Source organism: Schistocerca nitens, chromosome 8, assembly GCF_023898315.1.
Source record: "Schistocerca nitens isolate TAMUIC-IGC-003100 chromosome 8, iqSchNite1.1, whole genome shotgun sequence".
In the NCBI taxonomy this organism is placed as follows: Eukaryota; Metazoa; Arthropoda; class Insecta; order Orthoptera; family Acrididae; genus Schistocerca; species Schistocerca nitens.
In genome coordinates, this window is record NC_064621.1 from 208,944,408 (window position 1) to 208,963,374 (window position 18,967).

The following is an 18,967-nucleotide window of genomic DNA, read 5'->3' on the forward strand; positions in this document are numbered from 1 at the left end:
ATGTTGACTCAGGGATCGAGACGTGACAGCACGATCCGTTACAGCCATGCGGATAATATGCCTGTCATCTCGACTGCTAGTGATACGAGGACGTTGGGATCCAACACGGCGTTCCGTTATTACCCTCCTGAACCCACCGATTCCATATTCTGCTAACAGTCATTGGATCTCGACCAAAGCGAGCAGCAATGTCGTGATACGATAAACCGCAATCGCGATAGGCTACAATCCGACCTTTATCAAAGTCGGAAACGTCATGGTACGAATTTCTCCTCCTTACACGAGGCATCACAACAACGTTTCACCAGGCAACGCCGGTCAACTGCTGTTTGTGTATGAGAAATCGGTTGGAAACTTTCCTCATGTCATCCTCATGTCAGCAAGTTGTAGGTGTCGCCACCGGCGCCAACCTTGAATGAATGCTCTGAAAAGCTAATCATTTGCATATCACAGCAATTTCTTCCTGTCGGTCAAATTTCGCGTCTGTAGCACGTCATTTTCGTGGTGTAGCAATTTTAATGCCCAGTAGTGTAGTTTGTCCATCTGTTGCCTGAACGTACGCACAAATCGTTCAGCATCTCCGTTCGACTGTAAATGAATTGGAGCACTGGTAAGATGAGTGATACCACAGGCTGTACAAAACTGTTCAGAGTCCTGAGCTGTAATCTCTGGTCCGTTGTCTGCAAACCTTCCAAGCAATAAAAAGATTACAAAGTATGGATGGTACTACGCCACGTAGTCAAGTTCATGGACACTGCAAACGGATACTTGCTAAAAGAGTCCACAACAATAAATCACCGAGTCTTTCAAAAGGGCCCAACAAAGTCAATATGCACTCGTTGCCACGGCGATTGAGACTTTGGCCAAGCTGGAAACATTTGCGGTTGGACCGACAGATTTTCAGCACAAGCCCGACACTGTAACGTCTTTTGTTCAATGTGCGCGTCCATGCTCGGCCAAGTACAGTGCCGACGCGCTGTTTGGTGCGTACAATCCCCCAATGTTCTTGATGGAGCAATCGCAACACATTTTTTTGCAACTCTTTAGGAATAATCACGTCCGGTTATCCAGAATCATTTTGCAATAAAATCACACCATGGTGGACGGAAAAGCTATGCCTACTTACAAAATATCGGTGCATAAAAGAAATATAATTGTTTCTCACTGAAGGAAGCCAGCCAGTACAGATGCAGTGCAATAAAAGGTTCAGGTCAGGTTCTGCTACTGTGGCCTGAGCAAATTTCATAAGCACAGTGGAAAAGTCTGTAAAAGTTCAGTGTCCTGTGCAGCGATCTGACAACGAGATGAGGCAGTTGCATCGAATTCAGAATCACGACCGGAAGGAAGACGGGAAAGGACGTCAGCATTTGCATGTATTGACGTAGGCCGGTACAATATTTCGTAATGACAATGTGACAATAACAAAGCTGAACGTTGCAGTTTCTGAGCCATGCGCGGCGAACACGTTTGGACGGACGATACGAAGACTGTAGTGGCTTTTAATCCGTCACTAGGTAAAACGTCCGACCAAACGTATAATGTTGAAACTTTGTCACGCCACAGGTGCTCCTTTCTCGATTTGGGAATAGTTACATTGAATCTTGGTCTATACCTTGGAAGCGAAAGCAATCGGCCTCTCCTGTGAACCAAATCTGTGCGAGTGCACAGCTCCGATCCCGTACTAAGAAGCGTCCACTGCCAAAACCACAGGCATAGCAGGATAGAAATGAACAAGGCATCTAACATTCAACACAGTATTTTTAAGTTTCTGGAATGCATCCCGAGATTCTCTGGTTCAGATAAAAAGGGACATTCTTCCTGTGAAAACTATGCAACAGAGTCGCAATGTGGACTCCTTGCGTATAAACCGGATTAATATGTCAACTTTCACGAGTTCTACTGCAATTCCGTCACGTTCCCGGGGCAGGGATGTCCCGGATGGCCAGCAAATGTGAGTGAATGGATGAACACCTTGGCTATTAAGAACATGGCCTAACTAATGAAATTCAGTCTGAAAAACGGGGACCCTTCGAATCTCCAGGTGACAGTACTTGAAAAAGCATACGACACCCCAATATCATCCAAGCAATTTGAACAGAGTGGAACTTTAGCAGTAAGCTGTTCTAAGTAGCAGACTCCTCATCTAGCGGAATTTACAAATACGCATAGCGTAAGTCAGTTTTTTAAACATAGCGGTCTGCACCAAGCCTGTCCAATTCCTCATGGCGAGGAATTCATACCGGATTTAAAGTCAACACAAAGACAAAGTCTTCAATAAGGCTTTGGTAAGATGACTAAGGAAGAGCCCATTGACTAGACTGGATAGGAGCAACCTAACACCATTGTCTTGCCATTTTTTAATTAAGTGCACGAGAGATGGGACGCGCCCGAATGTTGCGCCTTGTCCTTCATTGTAACATGTGCACAAAACTATTTTGTTCTGCCAAGTCCTTCAGAAAATAAATTAGGAAACTCTGAAGTCAACTAACACTGTCTTATGGGCTGAAAGCACAGAAAGTACATTGCTCTGAATACAAAGACCAGACAAATCAAATGTATCTAACCCAAAAGAATTTTCACAGTCTCAAAACTGTAAATGTCACTTTTCTGTTGTGAGACTGGACTGTAGCAGGCAGACTGCATGTACCAAGCACTGAAATCTCCTGGCCGTTATACGCAGTAAGTTTTGTGCGAGATTTTGGCAACTGTGGCGAGCCCAAATGTTCATAAATGGCACGTTTAAGCAATGTAACGGAAGCGCCAGTGTCTAACTGAAAGCGCACACAGCATTCGACAATGACCAAGTTCACAAACAGTTTGTCTGACTGTCGTTGCACAGCCCTTGGACGGGATGAGGGCACATCCTGAACTTGGCCATTACTAGCACCGGTAGCCGGTTTAGATAAAAGTACATTCACTGAGTGAAAAGGTTCCCTGCAAATGTGGGTAGAGTTCCTTGCCTGTTGCAAGCACGCAGACTGTACATGAGCTGACTCTCCACAAGCAAAGCAAGTCACGTTCAACGAAGAGCAATGTTGTCTTTAATGCATGGAAAAGCAATGGGGACGTGATTTTGCAGCAGACGCTTGTTTAGTCTGTCCACAGCACGGTGGCCTGTTTGCACGTGGTGGTCGGTCGCGAGGCCATACCTGTTTTTCACGTTGCATTACACTGCAAACGGGAGCTACCTCAAAGTTTTCCACAGCACTATCACACGAGCCCTAATCTTCAATAATTTGTAACACTTGTTTCAAAGTAAGATCAAAATGTTTGAGAATTAGTCCACGAATCCTACTGCCTGGCACATTGTACGCAATTACATCACGAATCATTGTGTCGCTATAGTACTGCCCACAGCTACATTGAAAATGACTCTCTTTTTCAGACCCTAAAATTCGGTGACCCACTGATGGTATGCCTACCCTGGCTTTTTCTGCAACCGAAAGAGCTTGTAACGAGCTGCAGCAACCTGTACCTGATTCTTGTAATAGTGAGGGCGGAAATTAAATCTAACAAAAAAAAAAAAAAAAAGCCGGCCGAAGTGGCCGTGCGGTTAAAGGCGCTGCAGTCTGGAACCGCAAGACCGCTACGGTCGCAGGTTGGAATCCTGCCGCGGGCATGGATGTTTGTGATGTCCTTAGGTTAGTTAGGTTTAACTAGTTCTAAGTTCTAGGGGACTAATGACCTCAGCAGTTGAGTCCCATAGTGCTCAGAGCCATTTGAACCATTTTTTGATCTAACAAAAAAATCCAGAATGAGATTTTCACTCTGCAGCGGAGTGTGCGCTGATATGAAACTTCCTGGCAGATTAAAACGGTGTGTCCCGACCGAGACTCGAACTCGGGACCTTTGCCTTTCGCGGGCAAGTGCTCTACCAACTGAGCTACCGAAGCACGACTCACGCAAGGTTCGCAGGAGAGCTTCTGTAAAGTTTGGAAGGTAGGAGACGAGGTACTGGCAGAAGTAAAGCTGTGGGTACCGGGCGTGAGTCGTGCTTCGGTAGCTCAGTTGGTAGAGCACTTGCCCGCGAAAGGCAAAGGTCCCGAGTTCGAGTCTCGGTCGGGCACATCGTTTTAATCTGCCAGGAAGTAACAAAAAAATGTTCTAATGTGTGTGAAATCTTACGGGACTCAACTGCTAAAGTCATCATTGCTAAGCTTACACACTATTTAACCTAAAGTATCCTAAGTACAAACACACACACCCATGCCCGAAGGAGGACGAACCTCCGCCGGGACCAGCCGCACAGTCTACGAGTGCAGCGCCCTAGACCAGTCGGCTAATCCAGCACGGCCAAAAACTAACAAAAAAAATGGCTCTGAGCACTATGGGACTTAACATCTATGGTCATCAGTCCCCTAGAACTTAGAACTACTTAAACCTAACTAACCTAAGGACATCACACAACACCCAGTCATCACGAGGCAGAGAAAACAAAAACTAACAGCTCCGGCCTACTAGTGGGGAATAACTTCTGAGCGAGGCGGTAAACTGTTGTTGCTCGCCTTTGACAAGAAGTAGGAAAGTTTCACAGTACCTTGCACTTGATATGAAGCACAATGAGCATCGAACAGAGCGCAGTACTCGTTCCACTCCTCTTGTTGGTCACTGAACGCTCGGAACAGTGGAATGCATTGAGGCAGTGCTGTAGACGTGGATGGCTTTTGTGGCGGAGTTGATGTAGCAGTGGCCTGTCCATTAATTAGATGCTGGACTGCGTCATCAGCTGCGGCATTTTGCAATTCTGAAACTGAATAAACTGCATTAGATCAAAGCCAGCAGCAGGTGTAGGCGCAGTTGGTGTAGGCGGCAGGTTAGTAGCCATTTTAATGAGAGGAGCGCCGCAACTATATAATTAGAACCAATGCAAATACACAAATAGCGCAAGTATTGCTGCTAGTCTGCAAGAAAGAACACATCTAGTAGCTCCTCCGAAAGAACAGAGAGATATATTAGTGACGTGCTCTGACAGAGCGGCGAAGAGTGAAGGAAGCGTTCGTTCTGGATTACTGATCGCCGGACGTTTTTTCGGCTTCTGTGGGAGTCAGCACCGACATAAACAAGGAATGGTAGAAGTTGCGATGGCCAATGACAGGAATCCAAAGTAATATGTACATTAAACATTTAAATTAATAGAACTCTTTATTTCTAAAAAGGAAAGAGACATAACTTAACTTCTCGTTATGAAGTGGCTTCCTGTGCTTCCTATGCCTCCTACATACAGTTACTTTTGACTGTTACTACTCGCAGAACGCAGGTTAAGTATCGTCTTCCTATTACTCAGTACTGATGCTCTCGAAGTCTGCTACCGAACTGGGCTGACCAGCTTTTTTTTTTTCTTCTTTATTGTTATTTCACTCCCCAAAATGGGGTGGGCTGGCAGTGGCACAATACGCCGCTCTTCAGGCAAGAGAGTTACAGAGCCAACATAGTGACATGAGAAAAGAACACATAACAGAGAATGGTACAAAGTGATGAAAAATAAAAAACAAAAAATAGATGAGTATAAACTGCAGATTTAAAAACAACATAGACGAGAGCCACACACACATGCGGAAAATGAACACTGTGAGTCGACATAAAAAACAAAGAAACACCTGTGGGAACACAAATGGATGATGCTGGCGACACTGTTGGTGCTGATGGAATGTAGCACTGCACATGGCACTGGAGTAACACTGACATCACAAAGAAAACGTTAAATATCATTGCACTGGAGGGGACCTACCACCAGGTGAAGGGAGGAGGGGGGAAGAAAAGGTAGGGGTGAGAGATGGTAGGGGCAAATCCAGGACTGGGGAAGGAGAGGGGCAGTGGAGGGGAGAAGAAGCTAGAAGCCTGGGGGGGGGGGGGGGCTAAAAAGGAGAAGAAGGTTTTCAGCAGGGGAAAAGGAGGAAGAAAGGAAGGGAGAGAGGGAGCCCTGAGGAGGGTGAGGGGAAGGAGGAGGGATTAGATCTGGTAGAAGGGGTAGATAGAAGGCACGAGGACATCATCCGGAAGGGGGAGTTGGCAGAAGCCACCTTGGGCAAGGGTATGGAGTGTATGGAGATGGAGACCAGGCGGGACACTGTGGTACAGGCGCGGCAGTAGGCTAGGGTGGGAGAGGATGGGGGAAACCAAAGGATGGGGGGGATCCAGTTTGTAGGACATGTATAGGATCTGTATTTGTTCTAGGAACAGGAGGAGATGGGGGAAGGGAATCAGATCATAAAGGATCCATGTGGGGCATGGATACATGGATACGATAAGTGAGGCAGAGTGCATGGCGCTCAAGGATTTGGAGGGAGTTGTAGTAGATTGGGGAGGGGGCAGAGATCCAAGGGAGTGGGCATAACATAGGATGGGGTGGATTGGGGACTTACAGGTATGTAGGATAGTGGAAGGGTCTAATCCCCTTGTTCGACCAGAGAGGAGTTTGAGGAGACAGAGACAGTTACATACCTTGGCTTGGACTGTAAGGAGATGGGGGGAGGGGGGGGGGGTCCAGGAATGGCGGCGGTCGAAGGTGATGCCAAGGTACTTGAGGGTGGGAGTGAGGGCAATGGGGCGGCCGTAGATGGTGAAGTAGAAATCTAGGAGGCGGAAGGAGGGGGTGGCCGATCAGCGATGGGCGGCTGGTTAAATCAGCGCTGACATGGAGCGCTGAACTCTGTCTTCCTGGATGTATGGTGCTTCCACTCTTCCCATTGGTGAGCAGGTCAGCGCCTTCTTGATGACGTTTCGCGGCGCTACGCTGGTTGGTGTGCAGCTGATGCTTTATTACTGCACACTCAACAATATCGAAATTTTACGACAATAACAGCGATAGAGACGGAAGAAATACTGTTTATAATTTAACCCAAAATTGCTGATATGGGTACAATTTTGCATAAACCCATTATTGTTAAATACAGACTGTTTGTGACAGTAGTATTTCTAATATCCGCTACGTTTATTCTGTTTAATATCAGGTAACGTAACAATTACGATGAAATAACGTTACACCAATTTCATATTGGTACCCACATTGGGCGGATATCTCTTAAATGAATAATTTCTATACATACGTTTATCTGAACGTATCTTGTACCTATTGACTTTTGAGGACCTACTCGTAAATTCCTAAAGGTCTGTTTCTCAACACCGTTTCCAAATTCCAAAACGATTACTTTCGAATACAACTTCACTTGTTTCTCTACGTCAGTTAATCTATGTTATAAAATTACTTTCTATGTTATAAAATTCCTTGAATTTTGGATATTCTGGTAAATTAGTTCTGTGGAGGTGTTAAAAACAATAGCCGTTTCAGCCAAGAAACTTTGTTTCTTATCTCTGCTGGCATAGCCCAGTAACTGTACATTCCATACCGCTGGCTTTCTCTCGTAAAAGCTAGTAAAATACGCCACTTCATCATGAGTCCATTTCATGGCAGCTTTCTTCATTTTTTTCCTATCAATCCGTTAACAATCACTCACAGTGTTCATCCACAGCGCCAGTAGACTCAACTGTCCTGACAATGATGGTACGCGTTTACAGAGGGACTCGATGCAGTGTTGCCTCGAGATGACTGGGCGTTTGTGTTGTACCCATCATTTCGTCATCATTCATGAAAGTGGCGAGATTGGACTGAGCAAAGGTTGGGAATTTGTACGGGCGCTGATAACCGCGCAGTTGAGCGCCCCACAAACCAAACATCATGATCATCATCATCGATGCAGTGTTGATGTGGCGCAGTGGGGCAGTGTGCCTTCTGCAGCGGTGAGGTGAGCACGCGTTAGCTTGCGTATCGCCTGTTCTGCTGCTTGCGAGCGAGCGCGCGTTGTTTTACTTCCGCGTGACGGCTTGGTTTAAGTGTCCGACTTCATTGACCATACTGTTGTTTTCCTACCGCCAAGCCATGATGAAATTAAATTTTCCTTTGGATTATGAACGACCAAAGGCGTACAAAGCAGAATTATTTATACGCGACAAAATGTGTCTCCCACCGAAAGATGTTCTCGAAAAACATTTTTCGATGCTCGGTACTACTGTGTACATAGAGCTCGTGAATGACGAGCTGTGCGGCGAGGTTGTGCGGCGCCACGATACTCTGATCGCCATATGGGGGCTGTCGTGGTTGATCACGCTGATTTCGGCCTCCGAACCTTGAGGGTTTCCGAGTTCCCGTTTGAGGTGCTATCAGATGTCGTGGTGTCTACCTTCAAAACCTTACAGCAACGTAGTTAGTCACGTTGCTGACACGCGGAAGACGTTCGAAAATCACCTTGTCCTCAATGGTCTCCGTCAGATAAAAAAATGGCTCTGAGCACTATGGGGCTTCACAGCTGAGGTCATCAGTCCCCTAGAACTTAGAACTACTTAAACCTAACCAACCTAAGGACATCACACAACACCCAGTCATCACGGTCAGATAAAAGTTGAACTGAGGAAACACATGCCTCCCTACTTGGTAATTGCCAGTTACAGGGCTGTCGTTATGTACGACGGCGAACCGCGCACTTGTTCAGGTTATCATCATCTTTAAATCAGTTACTGACATTGGGCCTCTCCTTAGACCTTCCAGTCGGCGACACTCTCTCAATGCAGCACTTTTAATTGCTGTCAGTCACGTAAAACAGTTTCACTAAAAGCGCACGTTCCGTCGTCCCTAAAGTTTTACTGTTAACTCACGTTATAGCTTGTCAAATAACAGCGTGGATGTTATACCGTCATATAAACAATGTACAGCGCCGAATTTGCACCTGTTGGCCAAATTGGGCACTAATTTTCCAGCGTAAATTGGCTCCGCATTAACGTATTGGCATATTTACGGAATTTCGTTGTCATACGATAAAAACAGTGCACCTCCGTGACTAGCTGCTCTTTAATCGTAACAATTAATTAATGAAACAAGTTAAGAGCCTTGAGGAATATAGCTTTTTTTAATGCGAAGTAGGCTCTGTTCGTTGCCACTAATCTCTGTTTCATTTCATAAGAACTCTCATTTGAGTGGATGACAGTCGATGCCAGATATTTAAACAGCTCCATTTTCTCAAAAGTATAGTCACCCAATGTTATTGAGAGTAGCATGTTCTCCTCGCACGCTTTCCCAGCAGCCATGTATTTCATTATATTTTCTGGTTGATATTTCGTCCAATACTCCTATTGGCCAGCTCAAGTGTGATGAATGTCTCCTCCATTCGCTTCCTAGTTCTTGTGACCGTAGCCGCGTGGGGTAGCCGCGCGGTCTCGGGCGTCTCGTCACGGTCCGCGCGGCTGCCCCGTCGGGGATTCGACTTCTCCCTCGGGCATGGGTGTGTGTGTTCTCCTTAGCGTAAGTTAGATTAAATAGTGCGTAAGCTTAGGGACCGATGACCTCAGCAGTTTGGTCACATAAGACCCTGCCACAAATTTCCAATGTCGTTGTGACCGCATCTATGTCTTCAGCATACGTTAGTATCTGCGTTGTTTTATAAAAGATCGTTCCCCTGCACGGTAGGTTAGGGTTCCTCATGGCCTTCTCCAAAGCAACACTAACAAGGAGACACACCAGCGCAACTTTTGTATCTAGATGATCAGAGACCATGCGTAACGTTCTTACGCTACTCTGTACCTCATTCATCGTCATTATTGAAAACCTTAACAATTTTAATAAGAGTTCCTAGTTCAGTCAGAGGTCTGTGCAGTTGCCTTCTGTGTGTGCTGTCATATGCTGATTTGTAGTCAATGAAGAGGTGACACGGGTCCAGGCCGAATTCAGCTGTCTTCTCTAAAATTTGCCTTGGGAAGAAGATCTGATCTATAGTTGATTTTTCCGAGAGAAATCCACACTGATATGAAGCAGACTCTCTCTGAACGGAAGCTAACATTCAAATAGCATATTCGTGAATATCCCAAGTTTAGCAACGTAAATGAGGGGAAAAGTGGGTAAAGGAAACACTTGCAACACAGAGACTATTCGGAGACGTATAGATCACGTGACGAAGTCTCGGCAACTGACCAGCGTAATCCAATGACGATGAGAGAGAGAGTAAAAGAAAATTACAAGTGCGTTACGAATAAAATATGTGGACTAATTATGCAACTACGGGTTCAGTTGTAGGAGTGACGGGGCTGAACAAATATTAATTAAAAATATGATGATTCAATCCGATTTTTTATACATCAAAAGTCATTGTCCCAAGCCAAATGAAGCTACTGCAAGCCTGCCTAAGTAGAGAAAAATCGAATTGTAACTCTGGGCGATTTTCATGACCACCAGTCATTTAATTAATAAAATATTCAAGATGGCGTACATGTGCAAAAGTTCCAGTGGCTGTTAGTTTCAAATTCAAGCCAAGGAAGGACACTGGCCCTCCTGCTGTCAGAGAACTGGCACCACCTTAGGACCATCAGCCATGGGCAGGCCGAAATGCCCCGCAGCAGAAAGCCATAGTAAAATCTGCATTGCCATCACCAGTCAAATTGGTAAAGGAATCTTTTTCTATCGGAGGAAGGACACAATTGTGGGGGATCCAAGGGAACTAAACCACTGAGAGATGCCCTCTGAGCCTGAGGTCGTTTCATTTCTTGATACATCACTTAGTGATCAGCAGTGGCACAGTAATTGCCACCGTTTTCCCGATACGTGTACTGGTTTCTACCACCTTGGAAGCAAGCATGCACTGTTACTTTCAGCTTTCATCAAGAGATTCGAGGAGGAACGCTTATAGCAAGTGCGGCTGTGATTAAGATGCAAATACTCGATTTGCATCGTAAAAAAGCAGCACTGTGGTTCCGTCATGTTAGAGCTGTAAGGTTTGTCGCGATGGCCCTGTCTGCATGCTTACATCACTTATTACTCATGGTCAGTTAGGTTCGTTTGTGATTCTAAATTCCGGAGAGCCATCTCCGGTTTCTGGGTCAGTACCCTCTCTAGGGGCAGCACTGGTTATCATATTTCTCAAGTGTTTCTAATTCTTTTCATTTACGTTTGGCTTAGCCCCTAGCAAGCCTGCGGATCGTCATGTAATCCAAATCTGTGGACTGGCAAGTTCCCACATTTTTTGTAATGAGACTGCCTCGGATTTCTACGTGTTATCAAGAATATAACTGCTTTAACTGTATCTGTCTGTGACTTGTCTGTAGTCTGTCCCTGATCCCTTCATTAATAAAATATTTTAACTCGGCAGTCGGACACCCTGCAGTAAGAGATGTTCGATTCCTCCACGGTCCTAGGAGCTAAAGACTATCAGGTGAGATCATTTTAGTCTGATGGTATGACAAACGCTTTTCTTAATCCACAATAGTCCACCATCTACACTTTGCTGTGCGCTAGGACTTGGATGTTTCCGATCCAGTGGGAGACAATCCCGGTGACGTCACGTGCGATGTGTGCTGTGTCCCGCAGGTCCGTTCCTGCCGTGCCAGGACCTTTTCGACTGGTGGACGCTGCGCTGCGGCGTGTGGGTGGTCTTCCTGCTGGCCATGCTTGGTAACGGTACAGTCGTCTTCGTGCTCGTCTTCTCCAGGAGCAAGATGGACGTGCCGCGCTTCCTCGTCTGCAACCTCGCCGCCGCCGACTTCTTCATGGGAGTCTACCTAGGTGAGTGCCAGTTTTCCCTAAAGTTCGATCGAAGGCGGGACCATTGAACTGGAATCTTGGGTAAACCAGACAAAGGGGTACTAAATAATCAGCGTGAATTTAACTTTTAGTCTTCGCGTAATTCAGATGGAGTGATGAAGGGCAGCGGCGAAAACTTTAAACTTAAAAAGCTCCAGCAGGGTCGCAACACAGACAGATCAAAATCGATAGGGTTCGGTTGAACCCATCGATACCAGTCGTCGGCTTTGATCTGTGAAATAATGATGTTATATCGTATGATGCCACACGTGCGAAAGCAGAGAAAAAAAACAGAACTTTGGCAGTATTTACCGGGTGATCAAAAAGTCAGTATAAATTTGAAAACTAAATAAACCACGGAATAATGTAGATACAGAGGTAAAAATTGACACACATGCTTGGAATGACATGGGGTTTTATTACAACAACAAAAAACATATTGCAAGACGCGTGCAATATCACTTGCGCGCGTCGTTTGGTGATGATCGTGTGCTCAGCCGCCACTTTCGTCATGCTTGGCCTGCCAGGTCCCCAGACCTCAGTCCGTGCGATTATTGGCTTTGGAGTTACCTAAAGTCGCAAGTGTATCGTGATCGACCGACATCTCTAGGGATGCTGAAAAACAACATCCGACGCCAATGCCTCTCCATAACTCCGGACATGCTTTACAGTGCTGTTCACAACATTATTCCTCGACTACAGTTATTGTTGAGGAATGATGGTGGACATATTGAGCATTTCCTGTAAAGAACATTATATTTGCTTTGTCTTACTTTGGTATGCTAATTATTGCTATTCTGATCATATGAAGCGCCATCTGTCGGACATTGTTTGAACTTTTGTATTTGTTTGGTTCTAATAAAACACTGTGTCATTCCAAGCATGTGTGTCAATTTGTACCTCTCTATCTACATTATTCCGTGATTTACTCAGTTTTCAAATTTATACTGACTTTTTGATCACCTGGTATATTGGAATGTGGGCTGTGGTCCCTGACTCATCTTTAGCGTAGCCCGAGGTCTAGGTTAAATTGAAAGGTAACCGTTTGGTTGTGAGTTACCGAAACCAATAAATGCGATGCCATGAGAATAACTATGATGATTGTTATGGTGTGTATTTTAGGAATATTGGATTTCAGTGAATGTTTTTTCGTCATTTTGATGACACCTCGCTTCAAAGCAGAGGAATACTATCGGTAAGTTGAATATTTCTCTCTGATAGGCCTCGCCTCTGTTAACGGGAAGTGTTACTGAATGTCCGAAGATGTGATGGTAGCACTAGATCCTTTATGCTGTATTTCTGCCACCTGATGCAATTAAAACTAAAACTTAATCAGATTTCTTTCACTCCTTTTATTCAATGATGTTAAGCGCTCTGATGCCATTTAGCAGTCACACAATCTCGTCTTTTTTCTTAACGATTACTAGGACATTATTGTTCCCACCAACTCTTGCTTCAGTAACTTCCCACACAATAAATTTTCCAGCACTTTTACTACAGCCTGTCTCCTCACCATAGAAATGGAGTATGGCTATGTGAGTATAAATACGGGATCATTTGGTTTCCCTTTTAAGTGGCTATCGTTAACTATGACTTGTTTCATATTGTATGATATATCTTTCCTATTTTTCCACAATATATTGCCTATGACATTATTCTGTTTATCCAAAATCCCTTTATTTGAGCTTTGCCCCCATATTCAGTGCATCTATAGAATTATCAACAGTAATGCGGAAGACTCCGTTGAGGACATTATATCGACGTAGCTACCAAATATTGCCAATATACAATGTCTTATGGAAGTATCTCAGCCTTAAAGACTATTCTTTACAGTCCTCTGCTCTCATTGTACATAACTTGGCATCACAAGAGAACCTATAGCATTTCACAGTTATGTATATTTCAGTTATTAAGATTACGTAGTGTAAGTAAATTTAATAATGTGTTACCTTTTGGCAGCCGTCTGATTGTGTTTATTGGCCACCTGCACAACCAACACAGCACATACAATTGTTTCGAGATTATGCAAGAGACTACTTCGTAAGGAAAGGGCAAAAGCTTCCTACATAGCCGCGAAATTTTACGATATTGATACGCTTACAGTGCGGATCTTAGTAAGAGCAGTGAACACATTTGCATGACTCCTTCACGAGGCACCCTTCATATGCTTTTGTTGGCTTCCCAGGGCTCGAAACATGCACCTAGTGAAAAATACTAAATCATTTTTCACCACTTATCGAAATGATCTCCTATGTTGTCCCTGTACATCTTCCATTTTCTTGGTGAATGTTCAGTGAAGTGTTTTTCAGAGCAACTTCTGCAGATATATTTCTGTACAGTGTAAACACAGAGTTCTGAATTCTGAACAGTGGAACATTTGTATGATGGTACATCCCGATTGCACCTATATGCTGACAACATTTTTCAGTCTATTATGTCTACAATAGTTATCATAATTTTTGTAATTTCTGAACGTCACTAGACAGCACTGCACCCTGCCCGCACTACACACTTCTACATTTTGTGAGCAATGTTGTTGAAGCATACAAGCTGGAACCCACAAAGTTGGCAAGTCGGATACGAATCAGTGCTTCCGAATGTGTGAGAGTGCATCTTCCACACCACGGCTGCTCACTGAGTGGCCTACAGTCGGTTGTGAAGTGAGAAAGAGACAACCAGTACAGCGCAAGGCTGCAGATGTTGGAGTGCTTTACTGAGTAATGTGTTCGTTAAGAGATATTTTGTGAACTGCACAATTAACTAAATGATAAAGTGCTTCTTGGTTATATTCTGTGACAGTGATGTTAATGTTCAAACTGTGCACACCTTTGAAAATTTTGTCATGATTTGTGCCTGTTGGGCGCACGTATGAAAGTAGAGCGAACACTGAGTGCAACCGTTGATAGTGGTGCACCTGCTGGGAAGCATGTTCAATTTAGCACATTGCCCGGAGGACAAGGACATGTAACTGATATAAAAATACAAATAGTAAGTGGTCGAAGTGGACATCGTGCATAAGAACTTCTGATTTCAGTATATAATTGACTGATTTCTAATAATAGTTGGAATCTGTCACGCATATCTCAGGGATATGACTTGTTACTTTGCGCTGTCTTGTCACAGAAACTTCTGTAGTCCACACCCAATCTTGAAATAACTACAACTACACTGAAGCACCAAAGAAACTGTATAGGCAGGCGTATTCAAATACAGAGATATGTAAACAGGCAACGCCTATATAAGACAGCAAGTGTCTGGCGCAGTTGTTAGAGCAGTTACTGCTGCTACAATGGCAGGTTATCAAGATTTAAGTGAGTCTGAACGTGGTGTGATAGTCGGCGCTCGGCCGATGGGACACAGCATGTCCGAGGTAGATATCAAGTGGGGATTTTCACGTACGACCATTTCACGAGTGTACCGTGAATATCAGGAATCCGGTAAAACATCAAATCTCCGACATCGCTACGGCTGGATAAAGATCCTGTAAGAACGGGAAGGCAGAAAGGTGGAAGGAGTATATAGAGGGTTTATACAAGGGTGATGTACTTGAGGACAATATTATGGAAATGGAAGAGGATGTAGATGAGGATGAAATGGGAGATAAGATACTGCGTGAAGAGTTTGACAGAGCACTGAAAGACCTGAGTCGAAACAAGGCCCCGGGAGTAGACAACATTCCATTAGAACTACTGATGGCCTTGGGAGAGCCAGTCATGACAAAACTCTACCATCTGGTGAGCAAGATGTATGAGACAGGCGAAATACCCACAGACTTCAAGAAGAATATAATAATTCCAATCCCAAAGAAGGCAGGTGTTGACAGATGTGAAAATTACCGAACTATCAGTTTAATAAGTCACAGCTGCAAAATACTAACGCGAATTCTTTACAGACGAATGGAAAAACTGGTAGAAGCGGACCTCGGGGAAGATCAGTTTGGATTCCGTAGAAATGTTGGAACACGAGAGGCAATACTAACCTTACGACTTATCTTAGAAGAAAGATTAAGAAAAGGCAAACCTACATTTCTAGCATTTGTAGACTTAGAGAAAGCTTTTGACAACGTTAACTGGAATACTCTCTTTCAAATTCTGAAGGTGGCAGGGGTAAAATACAGGGAGCGAAAGGCTATTTACAATTTGTACAGAAACCAGATGGCAGTTATAAGAGTCGAGGGGCATGAAAGGGAAGCAGTGGTTGGGAAAGGAGTGAGACAGGGTTGTAGCCTCTCCCCGATGTTATTCAATCTGTATATTGAGCAAGCAGTAAAGGAAACAAAAGAAAAATTCGGAGTAGGTATTAAAATTCATGGAGAAGAAGTAAAAACTTTGAGGTTCGCCGATGACATTGTAATTCTGTCAGAGACAGCAAAGGACTTGGAAGAGCAGTTGAACGGAATGGACAGTGTCTTGAAAGGAGGATATAAGATGAATATCAACAAAAGCAAAACGAGGATAATGGAATGTAGTCAAATTAAATCGGGTGATGCTGAGGGGATTAGGTTAGGAAATGAGACACTTAAAGTAGTAAAGGAGTTTTGCTATTTAGGGAGTAAAATAACTGATGATGGTCGAAGTAGAGAGGATATAAAATGTAGACTGGCAATGGCAAGGAAATCGTTTCTGAAGAAGCGAAATTTGTTAACATCGAGTATAGATTTAAGTGTCAGGAAGTCGTTTCTAAAAATATTTGTATGGAGTGTAGCCATGTATGGAAGTGAAACATGGACGATAACCAGTTTGGACAAGAAGAGAATAGAAGCTTTCGAAATGTGGTGCTACAGAAGAATGCTGAAGATAAGGTGGGTAGATCACGTAACTAATGAGGAGGTATTGAATAGGATTGGGGAGAAGAGAAGTTTGTGGCACAACTTGACTAGAAGAAGGGATCGGTTGGTAGGACATGTTTTAAGGCATCAAGGGATCACAAATTTAGCATTGGAGGGCAGCGTGGAGGGTAAAAATCGTAGAGGGAGACCAAGAGATCAATACACTAAGCAGATTCAGAAGGATGTAGGTTGCAGTAGGTACTGGGAGATGAAGAAGCTTGCACAGGATAGAGTAACATGGAGAGCTGCATCAAACCAGTCTCAGGACTGAAGACCACAACAACAACAACAACAACAACAACAAGAACGGGACCAATGACGATTGAAGAGAATCGTTCAACGTGACAGATGTGCAACCCTTCTGCAAATTGCTGCAGATTTCAGTGCTGGACCGTCAACAAGTGTCAGCGTGCGAACCATTCTACTAAACATTTTCGATATAGGCTTTCGGAGCCGAAAGCCCACTCGTGTACCATTGATGACTGCACGACACAGCTTTACGTCTCACCTGGCGCCGTCAGCGCCAATATTGGACTGTTGATGACTGGAAACATGTTGCGTGGTCGGACGAGTCTCTTTACAAATTGTATCGAGCGGATGGACGTGTACGGCTATGGAGAAATCCTCACGAATCGATGGACCCTGCATGTCAGCAGGGGAATGCTCAAGCTGGTGGAGACTCTATAATGATGTGGGGCGTGTGCAGTTGGAATGATATGGGGCCCCTGATACGTCTAGATACGGCTCTGACAGGTGACACGGACGTAACCATCCTGTGTGATCAGCTGCTTCCAGTCATGTCCATTGTGCATTCCGACTGAGTTGGACAATTCCAGCAGGACAGTTCCACGCCGCACACGTCCATAATTCCTACAGAGTGGCTCCAGGAGCATTTTTCTAACACTTCCGATGGCCACCAAACATCCCAGACATGGACATTATTGAGATTATCTGGGATGCCTTGTAACGTGCTGTGTGCTATTCAGAAGAGATCTCCACCCCTTCGCACTCTTACGGAATTATGGCCAGCCCTGCAGGATTCACGGTGTCTATTCCCTCCAGACATTAGCCGAGTCCTTGTCACGTCGTGTTGCGGCACTTGTATGTTCTCGCGGGGGCCCTACACGATATTAGACAGATGTACCAGTTTCTTTGACTCTTCAGTGTATTATATCCAAATGTTATTCATTTCGTAGTGTCATAATAATAAAGTATACGTACTGGCTGCTTGTGCTGTAGTGACGAACGTCTTCTTTACGTCTTTAGGCTTTCAACTAGTTTTATGTTCACCCATTTAATACTATTTGTACTGATCTTTTGATTCTTACATAAATGCTTCAAACAACAGCATTTACAATCTTTCCTGAATACTTTAGTCTTTGTCCGTGCTTTTTATAATTCTCCTCTACAACATCAAGTTTGTTGTTCCCGAACATCGTAGCATACGTACTATAATGTTCCTAGAATGTGTCTTAACGACTACACCTGGTAGAAGTTCACAATGGTTCTTTATTTCTTTCATGGGGGGTACACTAAGAACGAAAAATACACAGAAACTTCATTCCGCTCCTCCTGCGGGATGACACATACACTGACAATCTGGACCGTGGCTAGTGCCCAAGAGTCTGCCAGAAAATAAATAATCAACATAGATAGCGCTATAAACGAAGATTCACTTCAGATGGTCGCCTACTTCGCTGGTCCACCGACGAGAGCTATTGATGGACTGTAGTGCAACGGGTGCATGAGGTGGCCAGTTCTCGCCGGCGGGAGCTGCCCGTTGTTGAAGCTGCGTCTGTTTAAATATCCGGACTTCCGGAAGAGATGTGCTGCTCTCTCTGCACGTGTGACCGGCGGGGGCGTGGTTAGGCGGTACTGCACCGATCTTTGGCTGCGGCTGGTAAGGCTTCTCGCTCCCGGTACGCTTCCTGGTGACTTGCCAGTAACTAATATGGCGTCCAGCGATTTCGCGGCCGCGTGTATGAGCGGCGCCGTTCCTTGCCTGTGCAGTGTAGATGTCGTGCGGGTTGCAGATGGTGCCCCTGGGAACCATAGCACCTATGTTCCACTTCCTGTTTTTCTACCGAGTCTTCCATAGACTACTTTTGTTACCTAAACTTGAAGTAGTACAGTTTAACTTCATCTGCCCACTTAATTTGTAATGTTTTTCTGCACCGCCACATAATAAATGCTTTCAGTTCCATCTTCTCCAGATTTCTGGTGATCAGTGTTTCATTTTCATAAAATGCTATGCTGCGAACGTATAATTTCAGGAACTTCTTCCTAATTCCCATCACCATCGATTGGCTGAAAGCTGGTTGCATTCTATCTCAGTCGATTTCTTTTACTCAAGACATCTTTTTTTGCTTTCAGCATTTGTTTGTAATCTAACTCACTAGGTACGACAGTTCCTTCACTTCTTTAATAGCTCTGTTGTTCCCAGTTTCTGGTAATTACTGCAAAACGAAAACCCTGCGACTCAATTATTCCTGGCAGTTGGTAGGTTCTTCAATAAATGGAGGATTGTAACTGTTTGGAATCCCAGAGAAAGTGCCTTCGTGCTGTTGGTTGGGCAGTCA

At 44.5% G+C, this 18,967-nt stretch overlaps 1 protein-coding gene and 1 non-coding gene across 2 annotated transcripts in view; one reads left to right on the forward strand and one right to left on the reverse strand.

Annotated features, from left to right (window-relative positions):
• Positions 1 to 18,967, forward strand: part of LOC126199490 (lutropin-choriogonadotropic hormone receptor-like) — an 877,483-nt gene that overhangs the window by 808,378 nt on the left and 50,138 nt on the right. Inside the window, exon 14 of the mRNA XM_049936411.1 lies at positions 11,348 to 11,542. Coding sequence (XP_049792368.1) covers positions 11,348 to 11,542 — 195 coding nt within the window. The remainder of the gene's footprint in view (positions 1 to 11,347; positions 11,543 to 18,967) is intronic.
• Trnas-cga (transfer RNA serine (anticodon CGA)) lies at positions 3,820 to 3,893 on the reverse strand. The gene has a single exon. It is a non-coding gene; the product is annotated as a tRNA-Ser (tRNA).